This window comes from Petaurus breviceps, unplaced genomic scaffold (assembly GCF_028583685.1).
Source record: "Petaurus breviceps papuanus isolate PSGF00001 unplaced genomic scaffold, PetGlider_PUasm1.0 90604, whole genome shotgun sequence".
NCBI lineage: Eukaryota > Metazoa > Chordata > Mammalia > Diprotodontia > Petauridae > Petaurus > Petaurus breviceps.
Genome location: NW_027187285.1, coordinates 2,171,406 through 2,193,769, shown reverse-complemented (window position 1 = coordinate 2,193,769; position 22,364 = coordinate 2,171,406). Strand labels below are relative to the sequence as shown.

General features: G+C 38.5%; 1 protein-coding gene across 1 annotated transcript; it reads left to right on the top strand.

The window, feature by feature from the left end:
• Nucleotides 1-3,464: 3,464 nt before the first annotated feature.
• On the top strand, nucleotides 3,465-21,686 carry MRPS22 (mitochondrial ribosomal protein S22). The gene is made up of 8 exons (XM_069063878.1): nucleotides 3,465-3,681; nucleotides 7,194-7,357; nucleotides 8,594-8,758; nucleotides 11,433-11,576; nucleotides 12,798-12,881; nucleotides 16,484-16,629; nucleotides 19,555-19,663; nucleotides 21,557-21,686. Exons 1-8 carry the CDS (start codon nucleotides 3,483-3,485, stop codon nucleotides 21,650-21,652), a joined length of 1,107 nt encoding a protein of 368 aa, XP_068919979.1. The 5' UTR covers nucleotides 3,465-3,482; the 3' UTR covers nucleotides 21,653-21,686.
• The last annotated feature ends 678 nt before the right edge of the window (nucleotides 21,687-22,364 follow it).

Below are 22,364 nucleotides of genomic sequence, written 5' to 3'. Positions count from 1 at the left end.
CTCTCTCTCTCTCTCTGTGTGTGTGTCTCTCTGTCTGTCTCTCTCTCCTTACTCTGTCTTTGAAGCACTCTTATCACTCATGTGAAAAGTATGTCCAAAACAGGGAATTAAGACCCCTCTGGCTAGGAAGAGGGTGAGACAACTCCAGAGTAAGTCAACAAATACTTAGTGAAGGCCTACAGAGTACTCTCAGACTTCTGCTAGCTCCTATTGCTGTACCCTATTTCAATTCACCCTCCATCTTGTCTCAGTCCCCTCCATCTTGTGCTCCCTCCTTCACGGATGTAAAGTCTGGGTCCCAGGCATATCTCTTGGAAATCTCCCAAGGCGTTGTCACCAGCCCTGTTCTGGGGAATTGAAACCTAACCATGTTCCATATAAGGTCTTAAACTGAGAATTAACCAATTATATTCCTCTACTTCTGTAACTTCCTGCTTTTATGTAGATCAGACCATTGCTTTGTGGTTTTTGTCTTTAAATACTCTGGCTCTAGCCCTGCTCAGGGCTATCTGATTTGAGTCTACACTCTGGACAGCCGGCCCTCATTAAATCCACATTAAATTTAATTTGTGACCAGGTCTCACTTGCTAATTTTTCTGCACAACACTATGGGGAATAAAAGAGAAGGCAAGATGATTCCTGCCCTCAAAGACAATAAGTTTGTGCTTTGGGTGAAAAAAAACAACACATGCATAACATAATTAGGAAACACCCATTGGAAGCAATCAATATTTACTTAGTATATACTATGCACTCTCTGTTTTAATTGTTGTGAAGGACACAGCATGACAAGATAGTTCTTAACTATCTATTTATTAGATAATTGAAAAGACTAATATGCGAACAATACAAGATTTAGTAGAATTTAAAATGTGTACTTACAAACTCAAAGTGCTCTAGGAGTAGGAATTGAGAGAAGAGAGATTTCGGTTTTCAGGGAAGGCTTCATGAGTGAGGTGGGGTTTGAATTGGGCCTTGAATCCTGAGTTTGGTTGGGATAATTAGGGAGGGCAAAGTTTGCATATCAAACCTGAGGGAAGGCATAGCTTTGTTTTTCATGTGATATGGAAGAGTGAGGAGAAATGGTTTAGACTGGAGAACAGTGGAGGAAATGGTGCGAAAAGTCTAACAATGGGTTGTTTTTCTTACAAAAACATTTCCAAATTGTTTTTTAAATGCTATATTCTGATACATAAACTCATAGAAGTTTAGCATTGGAAGGAACCTCTGGTCTAACTCCCTCACTTTATGGATGAAGAAATTAAAATCCAATGAGATGTAGTCATTTATTTGCCCAAGATCACAGAACTAGTTTGTGCCAGATCCAAAAGGAAAATCTAGGTCCTGTAACTTCCAGGTCACTGTTCTCTTCACTACTCACAGACCTTCCCTACCTTCACTTTCTGTGAGAATCTATGTTTTCTTATAAATCTTCCATATATGACCTCCCAAAAGCACTGAAGACTTTCTTCTTGTTCTTTTACTATCTTGGGCATATTGGTGCAGCACTCCTATTGTATACCTTTTTTTTTTCTTATTCTTATAAAAGGATTGGATACCTCCTTTTTTCTGGTCGTACAAATTTTTGATGATGTTTTATGCCATTCACTTAAGTCATCATTGTAGCTTACTTATACCCATCATGCATTTTTCCATTGCCCTTTGGATTTTTTTTTTTTATATATAATTTTGAATCTCTAAGATCGTCATGTTTCATGATTCACAGACATATATCATCTTAGGGTGAATTATTTTAAAGAGATGGACTTTTTTCTTAAGCAAGTAATTAGAAATTGTTCAAAGTCCTATGCAGTTGAATGTGATATGGCTCTATCTTTTTAATGGGCTCAATTTATTGTCTAACTGCAGCGCCTGTACAACATTCTCTCTCTCTCTCTCTCTCTCTCTCTCTCTCTCTCTCTCTCTCTCTCTCTCTCTCTCTCTCTCTCTCTCTCCCTCCCTCCCATCAGTGAACTTGACAGACTGGCCTTCCTGTTGAATATCACAATCTGGATATTTTTTTTTAATTCACTTTGTGGTTTTCATTTTGGATAGATAGAACTCACATTTCTGCAGATTTCACATGGGAGACTTTCCAGGGTTCAATGCAACAACAGTCATCTAGAAAACAAAGCATTTAGAAAACCTTGTAATCAATAGTCAATCCCTCTTAGACAGTGCATAACTTTAAAAACAAGTTTTAAGGATGTTGTTGTATTTTAAAATCTGTTGCTCACTGTCACTCCCCAATAACTCTAATCACCTTAGAATCCTTTATTGTAAGAAAAAGAAAAGAGTAGGTGACTCAGGATTGAAAATTTTAGGATGTGAACATTAAGACCAGGGAGAAATGGATTCAAGGTGGGAAAAGACAGTGTGCCTTGTTAAATTTGTTGATTATAAGATCAACTATGCAGTGAGGAAAGACCAGAATGGGGGTGATGGACTGGAGAGTGGAGGAGTTAAGGGAATAGAACAGTGAGAAAGAAGAACAAGAAGGGGAGGCAGTAGGGAAACTAGGACAGAACATTGCAATCTGATCATTTCAAGACTTTAAGATCTAGGAGGCAGAACAGTTTCAAATTGTGACCAGTATAAATTTCTTCTGTATTTATTTGGTCCAGCTATTATTTCCGACTCTTCTAAGTGCCAATGGCACATGCCCAGGACATTGAATACGGAGTTGGTAGAGTGTAAATGAGGAAGGAGAGCCTCCGACTATGGAAACCCGTCAATACAAGAGACGGAGTGACTTTTTGAAAGAACAACAAAAATGAGACAGCACCCGACTCTGACCATGCCATACTTGTCCCACAGGACCCTGCTACGCCAGAGTAGTTGCTTCAGGTAGATTGCTGACTTCTGCAAACTTGTTTTACCCGGACGGTGGAGTGCAATAAAAGAAGTATTTCCCACAGTAGTTCGTCTTTATCTTTTCCAGTCTCAAGTCTGTCCAGTCCCACTGTTCTGTCTGAAGATGACCCGGATTCCCACTTTTCTGAGATTAATCTGAATTGGCTGGAGCTTTCCCCTTTCTCCCTTAACACATCTCCCAGTTCCGGGGGTTTCTTTTTTTTTCTGCAGACCCCCCCGTGGCACTTTGTAGCTCCCTCTCGTACTTAGGAAGTGCTGTTTTGTATTATATTTATCTATTTTAGCTACTGGAGTGTAAACTCCTGAGGGGTAGGGTCTCTTGTGTCAAAGATATTTATTGAACCGAAAATCTCAACCTTTAGTCCTTAGTCCTTTAGTCTTTCCAAAACCCTGACTTTCTAAAAGCCTGAAGAGCATTTTTTTTCCAAAAAATTTTGAACAAATTAGCCTTCCCTGGAGGATATTAACCCCCAAGTGACTAGTCGTCACCTTCCACCTGACTCTTGTACCCGCCCCTCCACCCCGACGACTACATTTCCCAGCATGCCACGAAACTTTTTTTTTTTTGCGTGACCCAGGAAGTTGAAGCCTTTCGCCGCCGGGGGCAAATGTCTGGTGGAGTGATGGCGGCCTTCAGGGTGCCGGCTCGTCTTTGGCTCTGCCGAGCGGCATCCCGGCGCGCAGGGCTCCTGGGCGTCGGACCGCCGGCCCAGGCCCTGCTCCCGCTCCCGCTCCCGCTCCCGCTCCCGCTCTCGCCGGGGGCCTGCGGCACCGAGCCTTCTTGTCGTCGGGTGGGCTCTGAGGCTAGTAAGTGTTCTCTGGACCCCGTCCGGTTCCTGTGCTCGTTGCCCCAGGCCAATCTGTCCCCGGGCTCCTCAGTGTCTTCTGCGGCGGCCCTGGGTGCGAATCCCAAGACTGCTGCTTCCGAGCCGTGTTGTGCAGCCTCGCTCTCCTAATCAGCAAAGGTCCTCAGCGGATTTTTGTATGAGGGACCCTTTCTGGCAAAATCTATTAATCCTTTTTCAGAATAATGTTTCCAAACGCATAAAGTGAAATACCTCGGATAGTAAAAGTAGAAATCAGTTATACCGAAACAGTAAGTATCGCTTAGCTTTAACGGAGTCAAGCTTCACTGACTTGGGACGTCCTGGACAGAAGGAAGGAAGGAAGGAGCTCACAGACCCTGCTTGAGACCCCCTGGGGTCTGTCCTCACTCGGGGCCGCACACATTTACTCAATGTGCATGTTCTGGTGTGGGAGACAGTGTCAGCAGTGAGGAAAGGAAAAATCACATCAGTGCATCCCATGTTATGCATGGACAGAATCAACTTCATCTTATGGTTGAGGAAATTTGAGCTCAGACAGGAAGTAATTGTCACAAAGTAGCACAGGCAGTTAAATGGAAGAGGGGAGAGTTGAACCTCCAACTCCAAATCTTCTGCTCATTTCACTAACCCATAAGAAAAATCCTAGACTGCTTCTCTTTTTCCATTCTCTGAGCACATAGGATTGGTGTCAGACCAGGGTATACGCTTAGTCACCCAGGAAAAGCTGTCTTTGTGAGAGTTTAATGATGTCATTGGTTTTTTTTTTTTTATTTTTTTGCTTTTTGGAGGGGGGAAGGCTGGGCAATTGGGGTTAAGTGGCTTGCCCAAGGTTACAGGCTAGTAAGTATTAAGTGTCTGAAGTCAGACTTGAACTCAGGTCCTCCCGACTCCAGACTCTATTCACTGCCCCATCTAACTACACCAGAATGATGTCATTGTTCAGTGAGTGCCACTCTTCACAACCCCATGTACATCAGGCCCTTCTATCCTCCACTTTCGACTTCTCCTGAATTCTGTACAAGCTCATGCACCTTGCTTCCATAACACTATCTCATTCTCTGCCATCCCTTTTTCCTTTTACCTTCAATCCTTACCAACATCAGATCCTTTTCCAATGAATCCTGTCTTCTCATTAAGTGACCAAAGTATTTAAGCTGTAGTTTCAGTATTTGACTTTCCATTTAATTGTCTGAGTTGATTTCTTTTAAATATTGACTGATTTGACCTCCTTTCTGAACAAGGGACTTTCAAAAGTCTTCTCTAACACCACAGTTTGAAAGTGTCAATTTTGCATTCAGTTTTCCTGATATAGTCCTACTCATACAGCCATACATTATTATTGGAAAAACCATAGCTTTGACTATACACACCTTTGTTGGCAAGGTGATATCTCTTACTTTTAGTATACTGTCCAGATTTGCCATAGCTTTCCTTCCAAGGAGCAAGCGTCTTTTAGTTTCATCGCTGCAGTTGCCATCTGCAGTGATCTTTGAATCAAGTGGCAATGTGGTTTCTAATTCCTCTGCCTTTTCAGCCTGCTTTTCTGGTAATTCTTCACATCCTACTAAAGTCAAGCTTGCAGAATTTTAAGCATAACTTTGCTGTGTGAAATGAGTGCAATTGTTTGGTAATTTGAACATTCTTTGGCATTATCCTTCTTTAGTATCGAGATGTAAACTGATATTTTTCAATCCAGTGGCCACTGTTAAATTTTCCAAATTTTCAGGCATATTGAATACAGCACTTTAGAAGCTTCATCTTTTAGGATTTTAAATAGCTCAGCTGGAATTCCATCACCTCCACTAGTCTTATTGTTAGCAATGCTTCTGAAGGCCCACTTCACTTCATTCTTCAGGATGTCTGCGCTAGATGCCACCAATTCTTAATCTTTTCTACTTCTGTTAAATCTCTACCATTTTTGTCTTTTATAATGCTCATTTTTTATATGAAACGTTTCCTTGCTATTACTAACTTTCTTGAAGAGATCCCTTGTCTTTCACATTCTGTTTTCTTCTATTTCTTTGCCTTACTTATTTAAGAAAAATTCTCCTTGCTATTCTCTGGAATTCTGCATTCAGTTGGGTATATCTTTCCCTTTCCTCTTTCCCTTAGTCTCATCAGACCACAGTTTTGCTTTCTTACTCTTCTTTTTCTTTGGAATGTTTTTTGTTGCTGCCTCCTGTATGGTCTTGTCAACTTACCAGATCTAATCCCTTAAATCTATTTGTCATTTAGACTTCATAAGAGATGCTATTCACCTATATGGTTTGATGGTTTTCCCTGCTTTCTTCAATTTAACCTGAATTTTGTAATAGGAAGCTCATGACCTGAATTACAGTCTTCTCCAAACCTTGTTTTAACTGGTTGTATAGCACTTCTCTACCTCTGACTACAAAGTATATAATTAATCTGACTTCAATATTGACTATGTGATGATGTACATGTATAGAGTCACCGTTTGGATTACTGGAAAGGAGTGTTTGCTGTGACCAGTGAGTTATTTTGACAAAACTCTATTAGTCTCTGCTCTGCTTAATTTTGTACTCCAAGGCCAAACTTGCCTGTTTATTCCAGTTATTTTTTTATTTCCTACTTGAGCATTTCAATCCTCTGTGATGAATGTGACACCTTTTTTTGGTGTTATTACTAGAAGATGTTGTAGGTCTCTTTAGAGCTGATCAGCTTTGGGCTCTTTGGCATCAGTGGTTGGGGCATAGACTTGTATTAATGTAATTTTGAATGGTTTGCCTTAGATTTGAACAGATTTCATTTTGTCATTTTTGAGATTCTCTCCCAGCACTACATTTCTCACTTTTTGTTGACTATGAAAGCTACTCCATTTCTTCTAAAGGATTCTTGCCAACAGTAGTATATTTAATGATTACCTGGATTAATTTCACTCATTTGTATCCATTTAAGTTCACTGACACCCAAGATGTTGATGTTTCAACTTTCCGTCTCCTGTTAGACCACATCCAGCTTACTTTGGTTCATAGAGCTTACATTCTAGCTTCTTATGAAATATTGATCCTTGTAGCACCAGACTTTCTCCTCTCATCACTGGACATATCTGCAGCTGACCTTTTAGATTTGGGCCTGGCTGCTTCATTAGTGCTGGAGATGTGGGTAGTTATACTCTACTCTTCCCCAGTAGTGTGTTGGACACCTTCTGACTTAAGGGTCTTATCTTCCAGTGTCATCTTTTATTATTTTAATGTTGCCCGTGGGGTTTTCTTGGCAAAGATACTGGAGTGGTTTGCCATTCCTTCTCCAGTGGTACACTGAACATAGACTGGCCTATGTGTATTCACCAAACTGCTTTGCATACCTTTGGGGAGTAGAAATGTGAAGGTAGATATTTCTGTGGACTTAGGCTTCTTGAATTGCATGTCCTTTTTCTGTTGGCATATTTTTGTTTAGATGCCACCTGTGTACTTCTTTTTACTGGATAATTTTTGTCACTTTGTACTTAACTGAAGTTCATTTTGACAGGCTCATGTTGCTCAGAGACAAAGAAGCCAGAATTCACAGATGAGGAAGTTCAAAATATACTCACCAAAATGACTGGTTTGGATTTACAGAAGGTTTTTAAACCAATTAAGCAACAACTTAAGCCACCAACATATAAGCTAATGACAGAAGCACAACTGGAAGAGGTATCTGATTTAAATAAATGTTACCAGGAAATCTTAATTGAAAATCATGACATTATTTTATTTTAAAAAAACATTTTATTAATGTTTTTTGTTTTTGTCCAAATTTCTCAGCATATCTATATCCCTCTCCTTTCAAGAATAATAAAGAATATAGAAATAAGAGGAAGAAATTCAGCAAAATTAAGCAGTATATTAGCTAGATCAGACATACATAGTACTCTGTATCAAATTCAAGTAGAAATGGACTTAGAAAACCACCAGTGAACATTCCCTATGTTGTATTTTTAATTTTTTAAAAAAATATTTCCAGATTATATTTTAATCTGGTTTGCACTAACAAAAAAGGAGTTTGTTACTTCTCTACAGCTGCAATCTCACATCTCTATAAAGAAGAAAAGGACATTCCTTTTTATGTCTGTTTCTTCTTTGGAGCCAGACTTAGTTATTATAATTTTACAATGGTCAGTTACTGTTATTGTTATTCTTTTCATTGTAGTAATTGTGTATGTGGTGTTCATAAAGTTCATTTTCTCTAGAAAGTTATGATTTGTGAGCACAGGGCATATAGATAATTTAAGTATTTTTTCTAAGAAAATTCTTAAGTATACTGAGGAACATAATGTAGATAAAACTGGAAAAACTGAAATGAAATGATTGAAGTCACCAAAGTTGATTTATTCTTACTATGTCTGTTGAACATGCATTAGTTTTCTTAAATCTTTCTAACTAAAAAGCAGAATCTTCTGTGTTATGTCTCCTTTCCTAGAAGCCCATCTTGTTAACTGCTTCTCAAAAAACATTGGAAAAAAAAGATTTATAATTAACATCTAATCTCCCTGCTAAGAAATTTGGTGCTAACTTTAGTCTTTATTTAGTGACCCACTGACTGAAATAATGCTGTAAGGGCAAATTTGTTGTTATGAATATGACTATGGTTTTTTGTTGCCTCTTATAAGTTGCCTGTCATCTTAAACATAGTCTTGCTTTTTATATTCATAGTTGATACTAAAAACACGCACACAAAGATGTAACAGAGACCCAGTTACCAGTAATTCTACTCATGCACATGAAAAATTTTTATTTGTGAATGGAACTGCTTTTTGCAGAACCTGTTATCATTTTTCAACAGCTGCTTCTTAGTTTTGAAGTTAATATATGATTTGTTTTTAATTGATTTTTTTCAGGTTGCTTCATTATGTGATTACTAACCCTTGAGAAAAATATTTTATTTTGTAGGCCACAAGACATGCCATTGAGGCAGCTAAAGAACGATTAAAAATGCCTCCTGTGCTGAAAGAACGAGAGCCAATAAATGATATAATAGCAGACGATAAAATTCTTGAAGGAACCGATACTGCCAAATATGTGTTTACTGATTTAACATTTAGCATTCCACATCGTGTGAGTATATCTCTGTAGACCCTTATTTAAGAGCTTTCGTTGGCAATTTTGGACTGAGAATTATGAGTCAGTATCACTACAGAACTGTGTTAGTTCACTAGTAAAGGAAGAGCCATCCAACTTTTCAGTTTCTGGATAAGCAGACAAGTGTAATAGGTTCAGAAAGCAAAAAGTGAATCCATTTTAGAGCAACTAAATGAATCTTGCTCACATGACTTAGACAACCATGTATTCTCTAACAATAAAGATCAAAGCAGTCTTAAAAGCTGAGCTGTAAAATGTACAGAAGCTTTAAGCAAAAGACTATATTTAAGGTTACAACTGTATTTTAGATTCAGAGACTCTCATTTTATAATAAAATAGGAGAGCACAAATCTTTATTAATTAAGCTCAGCCCATAGGTTTTTTTTACACATGGTACTTGGGCAACCAGTGGCATTACTAGGGAGTAACAAGGTCAAAAGAGAAAGTTGAGGGGCAGCCAGGTGGCTCAGCGAGTAAGAGCACCGGCTCCAGTGTCAGGACGACCTGGAGATCCAGTCCGGGCTCAGACACTTAGCACCCACCCAGAAACACCTGGCCGTGTAACCTTGAGCAAGTTACTTAACCCCAATTGCTTAGGGGAGGCCAGGTGGCTCAGCGAGTAAGAGCACTGGCTCCAATATTGGGATGACCTGGATCAAATCCGGGCTCATATTCTTAGCACCACACCCAGAAATAATTGGCCGTGTAACCTTGAGCAAGTTCCTTAACCCCAATTGCTTTAAAATAAATTAATTAATTAAAAAAAAAAAAGAAAGTTGAGACAGAAGTTTTACAGGGAAAAAAAATGGTAAAGGAAGAGAGAATTCTCTTTGTTGAGTCAATCAGGAATTCATTCTGGATAGTTGAAGCTTTTCCAGAAGATAGCATTTTTTGTTGCAAATTCACATATGCTTTCCAAGAACCCTTATATCCTATAATTTCCTCTTGGCAATTTCATGAACTGTAGAAATAGTCTGTTGATAACATTACTTTTGCTAAAAAAAAAAACTTTTCAAAGAAATACTGACTTTTTAAGTTGAGATGTCTTTTTTTTCATTTCTCTGTTTTTAGGCTGTAAAATAACTTTGAAAGTAGGAAGAATTTCCAATTCAACCATTATAAATATAGTGGGGTGTTTTCTAATTCTCAAGTGGGGATATCATGACTAAAATCCATCTTAGACATTAAATGTGTTGAACCAGGCTTTCAGCTTACTTGTTAGGTTTCAGGAGAATGAGCATGGTATATATATGAAAATGTAAAGAATAGAGTCCTGTGAATTGGGACCTAGATTCTAGGACTGAGGTGATTCAGTAGCATTGGATCCGGAGGCCATATCATTGGAGGATTAGGTGAAGGAACTGGGGATGTTAACCTGATAAAGACAAGATTTAGGAGATTATGATAGATCTCTTCAAGTATTTGATGTGTTATCATATGGAAAGGAATTAACCTTATTTTTGGCACCGGAGGGCAGAAGCAGGAGTTAAATAAGTGGAAGCTGCACAGAGAAGCAGATTTTTGACTCAATATAAAGAAATAGAGTTTTTCGAAAGTAGAATGGATATGCCATAGGAAGTAGTGGGTTCCCTTTCACTTGAGGTTTGCAAATGCAAGTTATGTGAACACTTGTCAGGGATACTATAGTGGAGATTCCTTTTAAGGTATGGATTGAAGGAGGTGATTTCTTGAGGCCTCTTTCAACTTCAACATCTTTTGACTCTATGAAGAAAAAAAAGAATGTGGAAAGATTTAATTTCCTTTAGAAACGTTTGAGTAAATATTAAATTGTACTCTGGTTGTACTATTGGGGCTTTATAGCAGTGATGTCAAACTTAAATAGAAATGGATCCCTGAAGATCTTATTGACTTAGAAAAATCACAAATTAACATTATCTGTGTTGTATTATATTTTTATTTAATTTGTTAATTCCCAATTATCTTTTTTTTTTTAAAGCAATTGGGGTTAAGTAACTTGCTCAAGGTTACATGGCCAGTTATTTTTGTGTGGGTGCCGAGTATCTGAGGCTGGAACTGATCCCAGGTGTCCTGATGCCGGGGCCAGTACTCTTACTCACTGTGCCACCTGGCTGCTCCCTCACCCCAATTATCTTTTAATCTGGTTTCAGCTTAACTCAGGAGTTTTGCTGACCAAAGTTTGATGCCTCTGTTTTATAATACAATTATTTAAGTTAAACCAATTTATTTCAGCATGTCATATTTAGTAGGTGCTATAAATATTATAATTATTGAATTTGCATTTGGAGTGGTTATTTATGAGTTCTATAAAATAAAAGTGCTAAGGAAGAGAAGTAAAATCTTGCTAAGCCTTTGTAATTTTAAAAATAACTATACATGATTGCTTTTTCACATGGTACATTACTGATTACAAATTACTTTAATAAAGAAGTTTAATAGGGGCGGCTAGATGGCACAGTGAATAGATCACTGGCCCTGGAGTCAGGACGACCCAAGTTCAAATCTGGCCTCAGACACTTTACACAAAAACTAGCCATATGACCTTGGGCAAGTCACTTAACCCCAATTGCCCTCCAAAAAGCAAAAAAAGAAAAAAGAAAAGAAATTTTGTGAGACACTGAAGCTAAAAATAAAATCCAAAATCTCACCTTTGATTTGTTTTCAATTTTAGGAACGTTTCATTGTTGTCAGGGAACCAAATGGCATTCTACGCAAAGCTTCCTGGGAAGAACGAGACAGAATGATACAGGTCTTTTTCCCAAAAGAAGGTCGTAAGATGTTTCCACCACTAATGTTCCAGGGAGAAAATCTTCTGGTAAGCTGACTTTTATCTCTCTGTCTGTCTGTCTATCCATCCATCTGTCAGCATCTACAGATCTCTATTGTCATATAGATTTGTAAATCTGCATCATATATCATATATGGAGAGAAACTGGAGCAGATGTGGATTGTTTCTCAGCTGCACATGTTCTTTTTATACAGACATTTTAATGAATCGATAATCATTGTAAAGTTACAGTCTTCATCACCTACAGATTTTAAGATGATTTTTCAGATTTGAAGAGTAGCCGCTAATATCAAAGTTTACATAATCTCAGTTCTTTAGTATAGATATGGGATTATATTTAAAACCAAAGGGGCTAAATATGGAGTTTGCAGACTCCAGTTTGGACTGTCTCTAAAACATACTAGTTTTGTAACCATGAACACTTAACCTTTTTAAATCTCTGATTCCGCATTTTTAAAATGGAGATAGTTTGTATTCCTATCCCCAGCCATCATTGTAATGAAAGTATCTTCTTGCCTTTAGAGAGCTATATACATTTTTTTTTTTGCTTTTTGGAGGGCAATTGGGGGTAAGTGACTCGCCCAAGGTCACATGGCTGTCTTTTTTTTTTTTTTTTTTTTTTTGGTTAAGTGTCTGAGGCCAGATTTGAACTCAGGTCCTCCTGACTCCAGGGCCAGTGCTCTATTCACTGCGCCACCTAGCCGCCCCTGAGCTATATACATTTTAAAAAAAATTTTTGTCTAGACCTGTGATTTATTTACAGTAGGAAACTTACAGGGTGAAAATTTCACATCATTGTTAGTCAGTAACTCATCCATAATGTATTGTCTGGGGCACTGAAAGGTAAGATTTCTCTGAGATAACACAACTAGTGTGTCAGCTACAGGCTTAAATCCATGTCTTCTTAACTTCAAGACCTGCCCTTTATTCACAGTATCACATTGCTTTTGAATTCTTATTAATATTATTATTGGGGCAGCTAGGTGGCGCAGTGAATAGAGCACCAGCCCTGGAGTCAGGAGGACCTGAGTTCAAATTCGACATGAGACACTTAACACTTACTAGCTGTGCGGCCTTGGGCAAGTCACTTAACCCCAATTGTCCCTCCAAAAAGAAAAAAATATATTATTATTATTATTATTATTGCAGTTTGTACATTTTGGTACAAGTGCAGATCATTGAGTTAGAGCAGTTTTTGATCAGCCATGTTCCTCTTCTGAATATAACTGATCTGTTGCATCATTCTAGACTGTGTTCAGTCAGCATCGCTATGAAGATGTCCTCAATCTCTGTGTTGGGCAGTTTGAACCAGATTCAGCTGATTATATTAAAGTGAGTATATTCATCAGTTTTAGAAATGACATGAAATCTGCTGAAAATATCACATGTGAATAAGATTTCTGAATTTCAGCAAACAGTTCTTGGTTATAAAATTCAGCAACAAAGAAGCATCTTCAGTGAATTAGAGCTGGCACAAAGTTGTAAGTACTGCATTGCATATTAAAATTAAAAAACATGCAGCATTTGCCTTCTGACTGTTCATAAAGTTTGGCTTGGATATTTCAGAATTTAGGGAACTTCAGCAGCTGTCTACCCTAACCATCCCCAAAACAATTTCCATTGCAACATACCAGCAAGTGGAAGACCCCCAAGGGAGGGCAACCTAGCAGCTCTTAAGGCAGCCTATTTCACGTTGGGAGAGCTCAGAGTTAGGTAGGTTTTTCTGACATCAAACCTAAATTTGCTCGTTTGAGACTTAAAACCAGCGTTTCTTGTTCTGTTCTATGGGGCCAAACAGCAAGTCTAATGCTTCTTCCACATGACAGTCCTTTGCATATTTGAACACTGTCATGTTCCCCCTAAGTTCTTCTCTTCTCAAAGCTCAGTATTACTAGTTCTTTCAACTTGGAAGGTAACATGGTATAGGGAAAATAGCATTTGACTCTGGAATCAGAGGACCTGAGTTCAAATTGTAACTCTGTAGCCTTTGTCTGTATGACCTTGGGCAAGTCACTTAATCCTCTCTGGGCCTCAGCTTCCTCGTTTGTAAAAATGAAGGGTTTGGATTAGATGATTTCTGAGGTCCCTTCTAGCCCTACATCTGTGATTCAGTGATCCTATCAATTTATTGTCATCTGACATGGGCTTGGGATCCTTTGATATCCTGCCCTCTAGATACTCTCTAGTTTATCAGTCCTTCTTAAATTGTGCCACCAAGAGCTGAACACAGTACTTCTCATCTAGTCTAATCCAGAGCACCAGAGTTCTAACAGCTCCAGTTCTGATTTTGCTGTCCATTGTGTAGCTCTCTCTCCAAGCTTTGTTTCATCTACAAGTTTGAGGAAGATACTATCAGTGTTTTTCTCATTGTGAATAAAAGTATTAAACAACATGGCCAAACATATCCCTGGGGCATTTCACCAGAGACAGTGAATTTTGCTACCTCCTTTTCCATTTGGCCAGTTGGATTTTTGTGCTTACCATTTGACCTATTCTGGTTTTTTAGTGTGTTATTTTCTTCTGTATTTTTTGTGCCACTTTTATGTCAAGTTTTGATTCTTTTTTTCATGATTTTCTGGCCTCTCATTTCTTTTCCTAACTCTCTTATTTGTATTTTAGTGCTTCCAGGAATTCTTGTTTTTGGGCCTGAGACCAATTCACATTTTTCTTTGAAGCTTTGGATGTAACTGTTTTGACTTTGTTTTCTTCTTCTGAGTTTGTGTTTTGATCTTCTATCATCATAGTAACTTTCTATGGTCAGGTTCTTTTTTTGTTATTTGCTCATTTTTTTCTAACCTATTTCTTTACTTTTAACTCCATGCTAAAGTTGGGCTCTGCTCCTGGGGTGGAGGAGGCAGTGTCCCAGACTTTGGGGTTTTTTGTGCTGCTGTTTTCAGAACTAGTTCTGAGTGTCTGTAACTTTTCAGTTCTTCTCAGGTAATATGATCTAGGAAGAGGTCTGGTCACTGCTCTCCTGGCCTGTGCTCTGCTCTGTGAGTGACCAGAAGCACTCTTTTCTGCCCTGTACCTGTGATCAGGGTCCCCACTCCCCTCAAGCTGCATGCCGTAGTGTGCCAGTGCTCCCCCTTGCCCTGGAACCATAGATGCATAATGCAGCAGCACGCTGGACCCAGTGCCATCCAAGGTTCCCTCCCCTGTAATCTCCTTCTGACCAGTTATGCAGCCCTGTTAGTGTCTGTGAACTAAGAACGCCAAAGGCTGTCTCTGTTGATTCAGTGGCTCCCAGAGCCTGCTGCTTGCTTGCCAGGGCATGGCCTGGCTGTCTGTGCTTCACTGTTACCCAACTAAGACAGACTTTTCCTGCCAACCTTCCCTTAGTCTTAGACTGGAATATTATTTCACCCCATGCTTAATATTCCAGAATTTGTTCTGAGGCATTATTTTAGGGTTGTTTGAAGGAGAATTGGAGAGAGTTCAAGCAAGTCCCTGCCTTTACTATACCATCTTGGCTCCCCTATACTATACTCCCCCAGCTCCCCTAAGACTTATTCCCAGCTGTTTACTTTGCAAATTCATTCCCAACTTCTTTTTTTCATCTCTACCCTTCATTGCAAAACAGTGAAGTAAATGTAACCTGTCCCCCCTTGGGCTTAAATTTCTTGTCTAAGACTTCAATCTTTGACAATATTGTTTAGCTTCCTTCTGGCTGTATCATTTGTGCCTACGTGAATCACCAGAAGTCAATAGCAGTCAGCCATCTTGATGAATCTTAGAGGGTCCTCTGTTGTGTCTTCAGTATATGTGCCAGAAAGACAATGCCTTCTTATTGTTACCAGGTAGATCGATCATGAGCTGGATATCTCCAGCGGTGAATCAGCATGTGCTATCATCCTGTCCTTCTCCCTCAGACCCTCACTGCACGACGTCTTGCCTGATCTTCTGAATCACTCTTAGAGTACATTACCCGTCTGTGCGCTTATTGTTTTTGTTGTTCCGTCATTTGTAGTTATGTTTGACTCTTCACAGATATTTGTTATTTAATTAATCTAGGTTACATGGCCTACTATTGAGGTGACTTTAGACAACTCAGCTTCTGTGGATCTTGGTTTTTCCCATCAGTAAATGAGGGTTGAAGTAGATGACCGACTCTAAATCTGTGTCCTAAAATAACTTAATTATTACTGTTGGCTTATAGTTAAAATAAGGTGCTCTGTACCTTGATTAATTATAGTGTGGTTAAAAATTACTGGATTAATTTGCCATACTCTGGAGTATACCTGAGTGAGAGATTATACCTATTTAGTCTCTAAGGCAAATCCTTTTTCTTTGGTGAGATTCTCATTCCTACCTTAAATAAATCTTAAAAGTGATTAAATTCTAGTCACTAATTAATATTAGTTGAGACCATCGTGTGTAGATTTGGTTTTACAGAAATTTGTGTGGACGGCATACCTTGTAGGAGTATATGCCAACTCAGGAACATAGTTTACCTGCTTAATATTTCTCACATGATTCACTTACTTTAATTTTACTACATATTGAAGGGCAGAGCATACAGGAATTGAAGTCAGGGATCCTGGGATTTGAATCCTTCTCTGCCACTATGTCTTTGGTATTTTGAATGGGACCTGTGATTTCATTGGTCTAGAGAAATCCTAATGAGGACATTCCCTCTAACACTACACACCACAGCTGGGAAGCTTTCCATAGTTACCTGGGGCACTTGGAGGTTAACTGAGGTCACATGGCTGTTATGTGGAGGAGGCAAATCTTGATCTCAGGTGTCAGGACGGACACCAGCTCTCCCCAGTCCTCTGCTTCCTCATGCACAAAATGAGGACATTAATATTTGCACCATGAATCTCATAGGACTGTTGTGAGGAGAGTGCTTTGTTAATTTGTGAAGCATTGCATAAATGTGAGCTTTTGTCCTTATTACTAACATCATAAACATATTGTTTTATTATGGGTAGATTCATCACCAGACATATGAAGATATAGAAAAGCATGGCAAATATGACCTTTTGCGTTCTACAAGACACTTTGGTGGAATGGTGTGGTATCTGGTAAATAAGAAAAAGATCGATGGTTTGCTGATTGACCAGATTCAGAGAGATTTGTAAGTATCCCTTTTGTAAGCAATTGACTTATTTTCTGTTTACTACAGAGACATTAAAGCAAATCTTTAATTAGGATGTTGTTTTCTTTTCACAGGTGATCAGGTTTCTGTTTTGTGTGTCAATATGTTTATAACAATCATAGTTCAATCAAGCACAAGGGACCCACAATTACATGAGCAATCTTAACTCTCTACCAGTGGATATGATTATGGAATATATGAACAGAGTTTAATATAAAAGAAAGGATTGTGACAGCTTTTACTTTTTTAGCTTCCCAATAGGTTCTGAAATTTTTTCACTTTAAAAATCATACTCTACAGTCAATACTCATACCAGTATTAAATGATATTAGAGATATGTATATATACATTAGGTTAGAAATTAGACTAAATGACGACCTCTTACAGTCTTTTTCCAACTTTTAGCCTATTAAATAATTTTTATAGTACTGGAAAAAAAATTACAGAATCTTGTAGTTTGGAAGGATCTCAAAGACCATCTGGTCTAATACCCAAAATACAAATCCTGACTAATGTATCTAGAACGTAGTTATCTGGCCTTTGTTGAAGACCTTCAGTAAGGGGATATCTCCTTTTGGAGATAGTACCTCCCACTTCAGGGTAGTTCTTATGTTAAGAAAAATTTGTTATTACATGAAGCCTAGCTGAACTTGTTAATCTTAGGCTGTATTAGGTGGTATTCTTCACTATTAAAAAAAACAATAAAAAGTTGTCTTTAAAAAAAAAAAACCCAAAACCCCTTATCAGATTAATTTTTGCTGTGTAAAATTAGTGTTCTATCCCCCCCCCCCCCGCCCCCATCTAGTGATTTTGAGTGGAAATATTTTTAGATTCTTTGGAAAAATCAATGAATTTGGATTCTCCTAATTTTAAAAGCGAACTGGATAGTGTGGTACATTCTGGGTGACCCATGCATTCCAACAGCCATGTGTATGGGAACATAGTCTTAAAGTCTTAAAAGATAGGTGAACTTTTTCTTGACATGTCTTTTTGGCATTTCTCAGAAGCACCAAAGTAGGGGAAAAAAATGAGAAATTTTCTTTAAAACTCCAACAAGTTAGCAGCTTCAATTTTTTTTTATCCTTCTAGGACCTTCCTGTAGAACAGGAAAGCTTAGAATAGCCTTGTAATAGGTAGCCTGCTTTCATCTGAGGGGCTGGGACATTCTCAGTGGTTGAATCTTGAAGAGCAGACTGCCCACCCTATTTTCTTGACAGAGTAACCTGAGCTATTACTGTTCCTTTGTAAGATAATGTGTTGCTTTCCTCTGCAGAGGAGAGAAATGCTTCTGACTCCAGAATGCCCTCTGGGTTGAGTGCTTCCCTCCCATGGAAAGGGAGTATTGGACTATAAAAGAGGGTAGTTTGGGAGTGCTGCTTTCTTAAAAAGAAAGCCTGAAAAGCAAATTTGGGGGGAAGAGAAAAAGATTCATAATTTGCTGAACCCTAGGTGTTGTCATATCATTCTTATATCTATAGAGCTATGAGACAGTGAATATAGGAAAATATTCTCTTCACAATTTATGCATTGTGAAGAGAAGGTTGTGTGATGACTGGGTGTGAAGCCAGAGAATTTTAAATGTTTGTGAAAATTTTGTTGTCTGCTTTTCTAAAAAATGTTACTGTGTTCTTGACTTTGTCTTGTAATAACAAAAATAATCTATGTACCGTAAAGAACACTGGCCTCTGTGCCAAGAGACCTGAGCCTTAGCCTTAGAATGCGCTAACCACTGCTTCTTGGTGCCTCAGTTTCCTCATCTCGGAATCAGAATGTCAGATTTGAAAGGAATCTTAGAGATCATTTGATCCATTTGATTGGTCCAACTTCCTTATTTTAGAGATGAAGAAATTGAGGCCCAGGAAAGTCATTGGCAGAGCTGAGGCTTGGACCCAGGTCTTCTGATTCCCAAGTCCATTGCTGTCTTCATATAGGAATGCAATGTACTTGGGAGGAAGAAAAGAGAAAAAGAATTTACATAGTTCAGGTGATTCATAAACCATTTCATTCAATAAGCATTTGCCACTGGGTGATCAGTAATAGAGACATTGATCTGTTCCAGTTCCCATTGTGATGGGGGAGGGGCAGGGTGTTGGAAGAAAGAGAAACAGAAGGGTCACCGTGTTCAGGCAAGGCATGGCCCAGCTCCCCTTGACCCCACTCAGATTGACCCAGCCTTTACAGCTTGGCCTTGTCTCAGATGCAGATTTGTTTGTTAGCTTAACCTGTTGTACTTGATGCATAATTTCAGGGATTTTAGAGAGGATGATTTTAAGTATAATATATAATATTTAGCTTCTGTGATGACTTCAGAACCCAGCCTTCTACATAAGATGCCAGTCTACCAAACCTCATTTCTTGCCAATTGAGATATAGGCTGTTCATAGATCTGGAGCGGGAAGGAACCTCAGAGACCCCCTAGTGCAACCTTCACTTTACAGATGAAGAAACTGAGACCCAGAGAAATTAACTAACTTGGCCAAGGACACACAAGGAGTATTAGAGGCAGTTCCAAGCCAGATACATGAGCAGTAGGGAATTCATCTGTAGGGCCCCTGCCTTTTTGTTGCCTAAATGAAAACAGATGGGATGTGGTTGTTGTGGAAAGGAATCCAAGCTCATACTTATATAGAAAATTTAGGGACAAGTGGTACTCAGGGGCTTCTGCTTCCTTCCTCTCTCTAATCCTACCCAACTGCCAGTCTTATGTGAAATGTTTCCCAATGTCTAGTGCTGGTGCTTGGTTGTATATTTATATAAAAACAATGTTTTCATTGAAAAGTGTAAAGCATGCAATATTTATTATTATTTATGACTGGGTGAATATTGAATGCTGATTTGTAGAATATTGAGCTCATATACAAACTGTGAGAGTTAATTAAAATATACAATTTAAAAAATTTTCAGAATGGATGATGCCACAAGTTTGATTGTTCTGTATCACATGGTTCATCCACATGGACACTCAGCTAAGCAGGCTAAAGAACAAGGAGCTGAGGGATTAGACTTAATTAAGGTAAATTATATCATTTCTTATTGTCATCAGCATGTTGATAAGTAATGAATGATTGCAAATAGTTTATCCTTAGAGACCACACTTTAAAGTCACTCTTTAAAAGGGGTGGATTTTTGTCAGTTTGTTCCTATGAAGACATGATAAATACTGCAAAGACACTGGTTAGTGTTTAAATGGAGAACTATCCAGTAGCCCTTCATAAGGCATGATACATGTACACATTCTTTAACACGTTCACGTTTAGGTGGTCCCATGGTTCAAGTCTGCCAGGGCAGAAATGGAGTAACTGCTTGAGCAGTTGCTTCTTCACTCTAGTCCTTGAGCAATATTCATGGGGTCACTAGTAGGCCTAATATATAAATATAATATATAAAGGAACAAGAAAGGGGCCATACATACTAAAGAGTATCAAGAATTTTCTAACTCTGCTTATGCCATAGTTCAGCTTTGTTTAAATGTGTGTTTGGGTTTTTTTGTTTTTTTTTTTTTGCTTTTTGGAGGGGGGAGGCAGGGCAGTTGGGGTTAAGTGACTTGCCCAAGATCACATGGGTAGTAAGTGTTAAATGTCTGAGACTAGATTTGAACTCAGGTCCTCCTGACTCCAGGGCCAGTGTTCCATTCCCTGTGCTACCTAGCTGCCCCAGAATATGTCAGGCAAAAATGGACCTGGATTAGTGAGGGTGGAGGGGATTACCATGTGTTTAATATTTGCAAGACTGATTTGTGTTTAATTTTTGAAATCCTTTTATCTGCATGGCTGAGGTTCAGAGATCTGAAGACCCTTTTTCAAGTCTCCTTTGGAGCCTATTAAAAGAGTATAGATTGGATATTTTTAATTGGTAAATGTTAGCCAACTAGTATTCATAATTCATTTCCATGAGTATTGAGAAAGAATTTTTTATCATACTGGTATGCAGAACTTCCTCCAGTAGTTGCTATAACAATTTAACATGTTGTAACAATATGCGTCATTTTATTTAGACTTATTAGGAAAGAATGACCACGATGATCCCTGCCACCTTAGAAGTGATAGTGTGGTATACTGAAAATAACAGATTTAAAGTCAGAATAACCTAGGTTCAAGTCCTAACTTTACCTTTGAAAAACTCTGTAACTTTCGGCAGGTCACTGTAACTCTCTGGGACTCTATCCTCATTTGTAAAATGGGAGTAATAAGATTTATACTGCTGCCCTGCAGGTAGTATTCCTTAGCAATCCATTGTAACAAATCTTGTCCCTTTACACTGCCCCTCCTCTTCCCACCCCTCCCCCCCAAAAAACAAAAAAAGGCAACAAGAGGAATCAAGATGAATTGTAGCTTCTTTATAACTTGTTTTGATGTGAAAGGTTGGTCCTCAAATCATGATTAATAAAGTGGTGTTACATAATACCTTTCAGATTCTTGGGAGTCCAGAGTTTTTTAGTTCAGTGTGAATAAAGGCAGTGGCTTATTGCAAGATGTTTGTTTTTTATTCTTTTCCTAATTCTCCAGATCTTAAGATTTTAAAAGCCCATCAACATAGTACTATAGTTTAGAATGAGTGTTCCTTAAAATTTGCCTGTGTGGGATGGGAGCAGATAACTTGCTGTCTTAAAACAGGAGCAGCTAGATGGCACAGTGAATAGAGCACGGGCCCTGGAGTCAAGAGGACCTGGGTTCAAATGCAGCCTCAGACACTTGACACACTTATTAGCTGTGTGACCTTGGGCAAGTCACTTAACCCCAATTGCCTTGCCTTTCCCCTCAAAAAAAAAAAAACTTAAAACAGTACAATTAGCCTTTTTCATGGATTACTTTCAAGTACTCTAGAAACCAGATAATATGGAGAAAAAGCACATATTCTAAAACCAAAAAATAAAAGCATTTTATAACCTTTTTTTCTCCCCAAACAGGTCTTTGCAAAAACAGAAGCACAGAAGGGAGGATATATAGAGTTGACTTTACAGGCTTACCAAGAAGCATTAAGTAGTCATTCTGCAGCTTCCTGAAGAAAATACTTAAATAAATTATCTTTTTATTAAATATTGTCAAGATTTGTCTTGCTTTTACATTGAACACAATGTTGTATGATCAGCAATTCCATTTTTTTCCCAGTCAAGGTTAGTTCTATCAAATTAGTTCTTATTAAAAAGTTGCAGATATTTTCTATTAATAAGTTGAAAAGGAAAGGAAATCTTGTTTCATTATCTTTTTTTAAGGCCCACAAGGAGAAAATAGATTCTTGTATTTAAGTGTTCAAGGAAATAACAGGGACAGAGAGGTTGAGAAGTTCTCTTTGATGGTTGCTTACAGCAGATCACTGTAAAGAATGAGTTTTTGTTAGTAGAAAAAGGGTAATTCAGGCAGAGGTCAGGGTAGAGTAGCAGGGTGTTTGAGGAATTCATACCTTGGTCCAAAATGCAGCAGGGTTGGGGACAAGATACAAGGGTAGGTTATTAAGCAATAACCCTTTTCCTTTATTCCCCAAATCCTGATCTGGAGCGTCCAAGTCTTCATTAAATTCTTATAAAACAAAATGAATTGTCATTGTATACTCGGTAGGTACCAGGTCCATTCTAGTCCAGCATTTGTTTTTATGGACATTGGGCTCCCAGAAGAAAAGTGATTTTTGCTAGTGTCGCATGATTAGTCAAGTTACTGAGCACCTACTGTGTGCCACCCATGTGGGATACAAGGGCAAAGAGAAAAGTCCGTGCCCCA

What these genes read in the sequence shown, in the direction of transcription:
- MRPS22 (XM_069063878.1), top strand. Translation starts at nt 3,483, where the DNA reads ATGTCTGGTGGAGTGATGGCGGCCTTCAGGGTGCCGGCTCGTCTTTGG. An exon ending in CATTTAGCATTCCACATCGT is followed by an intron (nt 8,759 to 11,432) that starts GTGAGTATATCT and finishes TTTCAATTTTAG; the next exon opens with GAACGTTTCATTGTTGTCAG. An exon ending in GACCAGATTCAGAGAGATTT is followed by an intron (nt 16,630 to 19,554) that starts GTAAGTATCCCT and finishes AAAAATTTTCAG; the next exon opens with AATGGATGATGCCACAAGTT.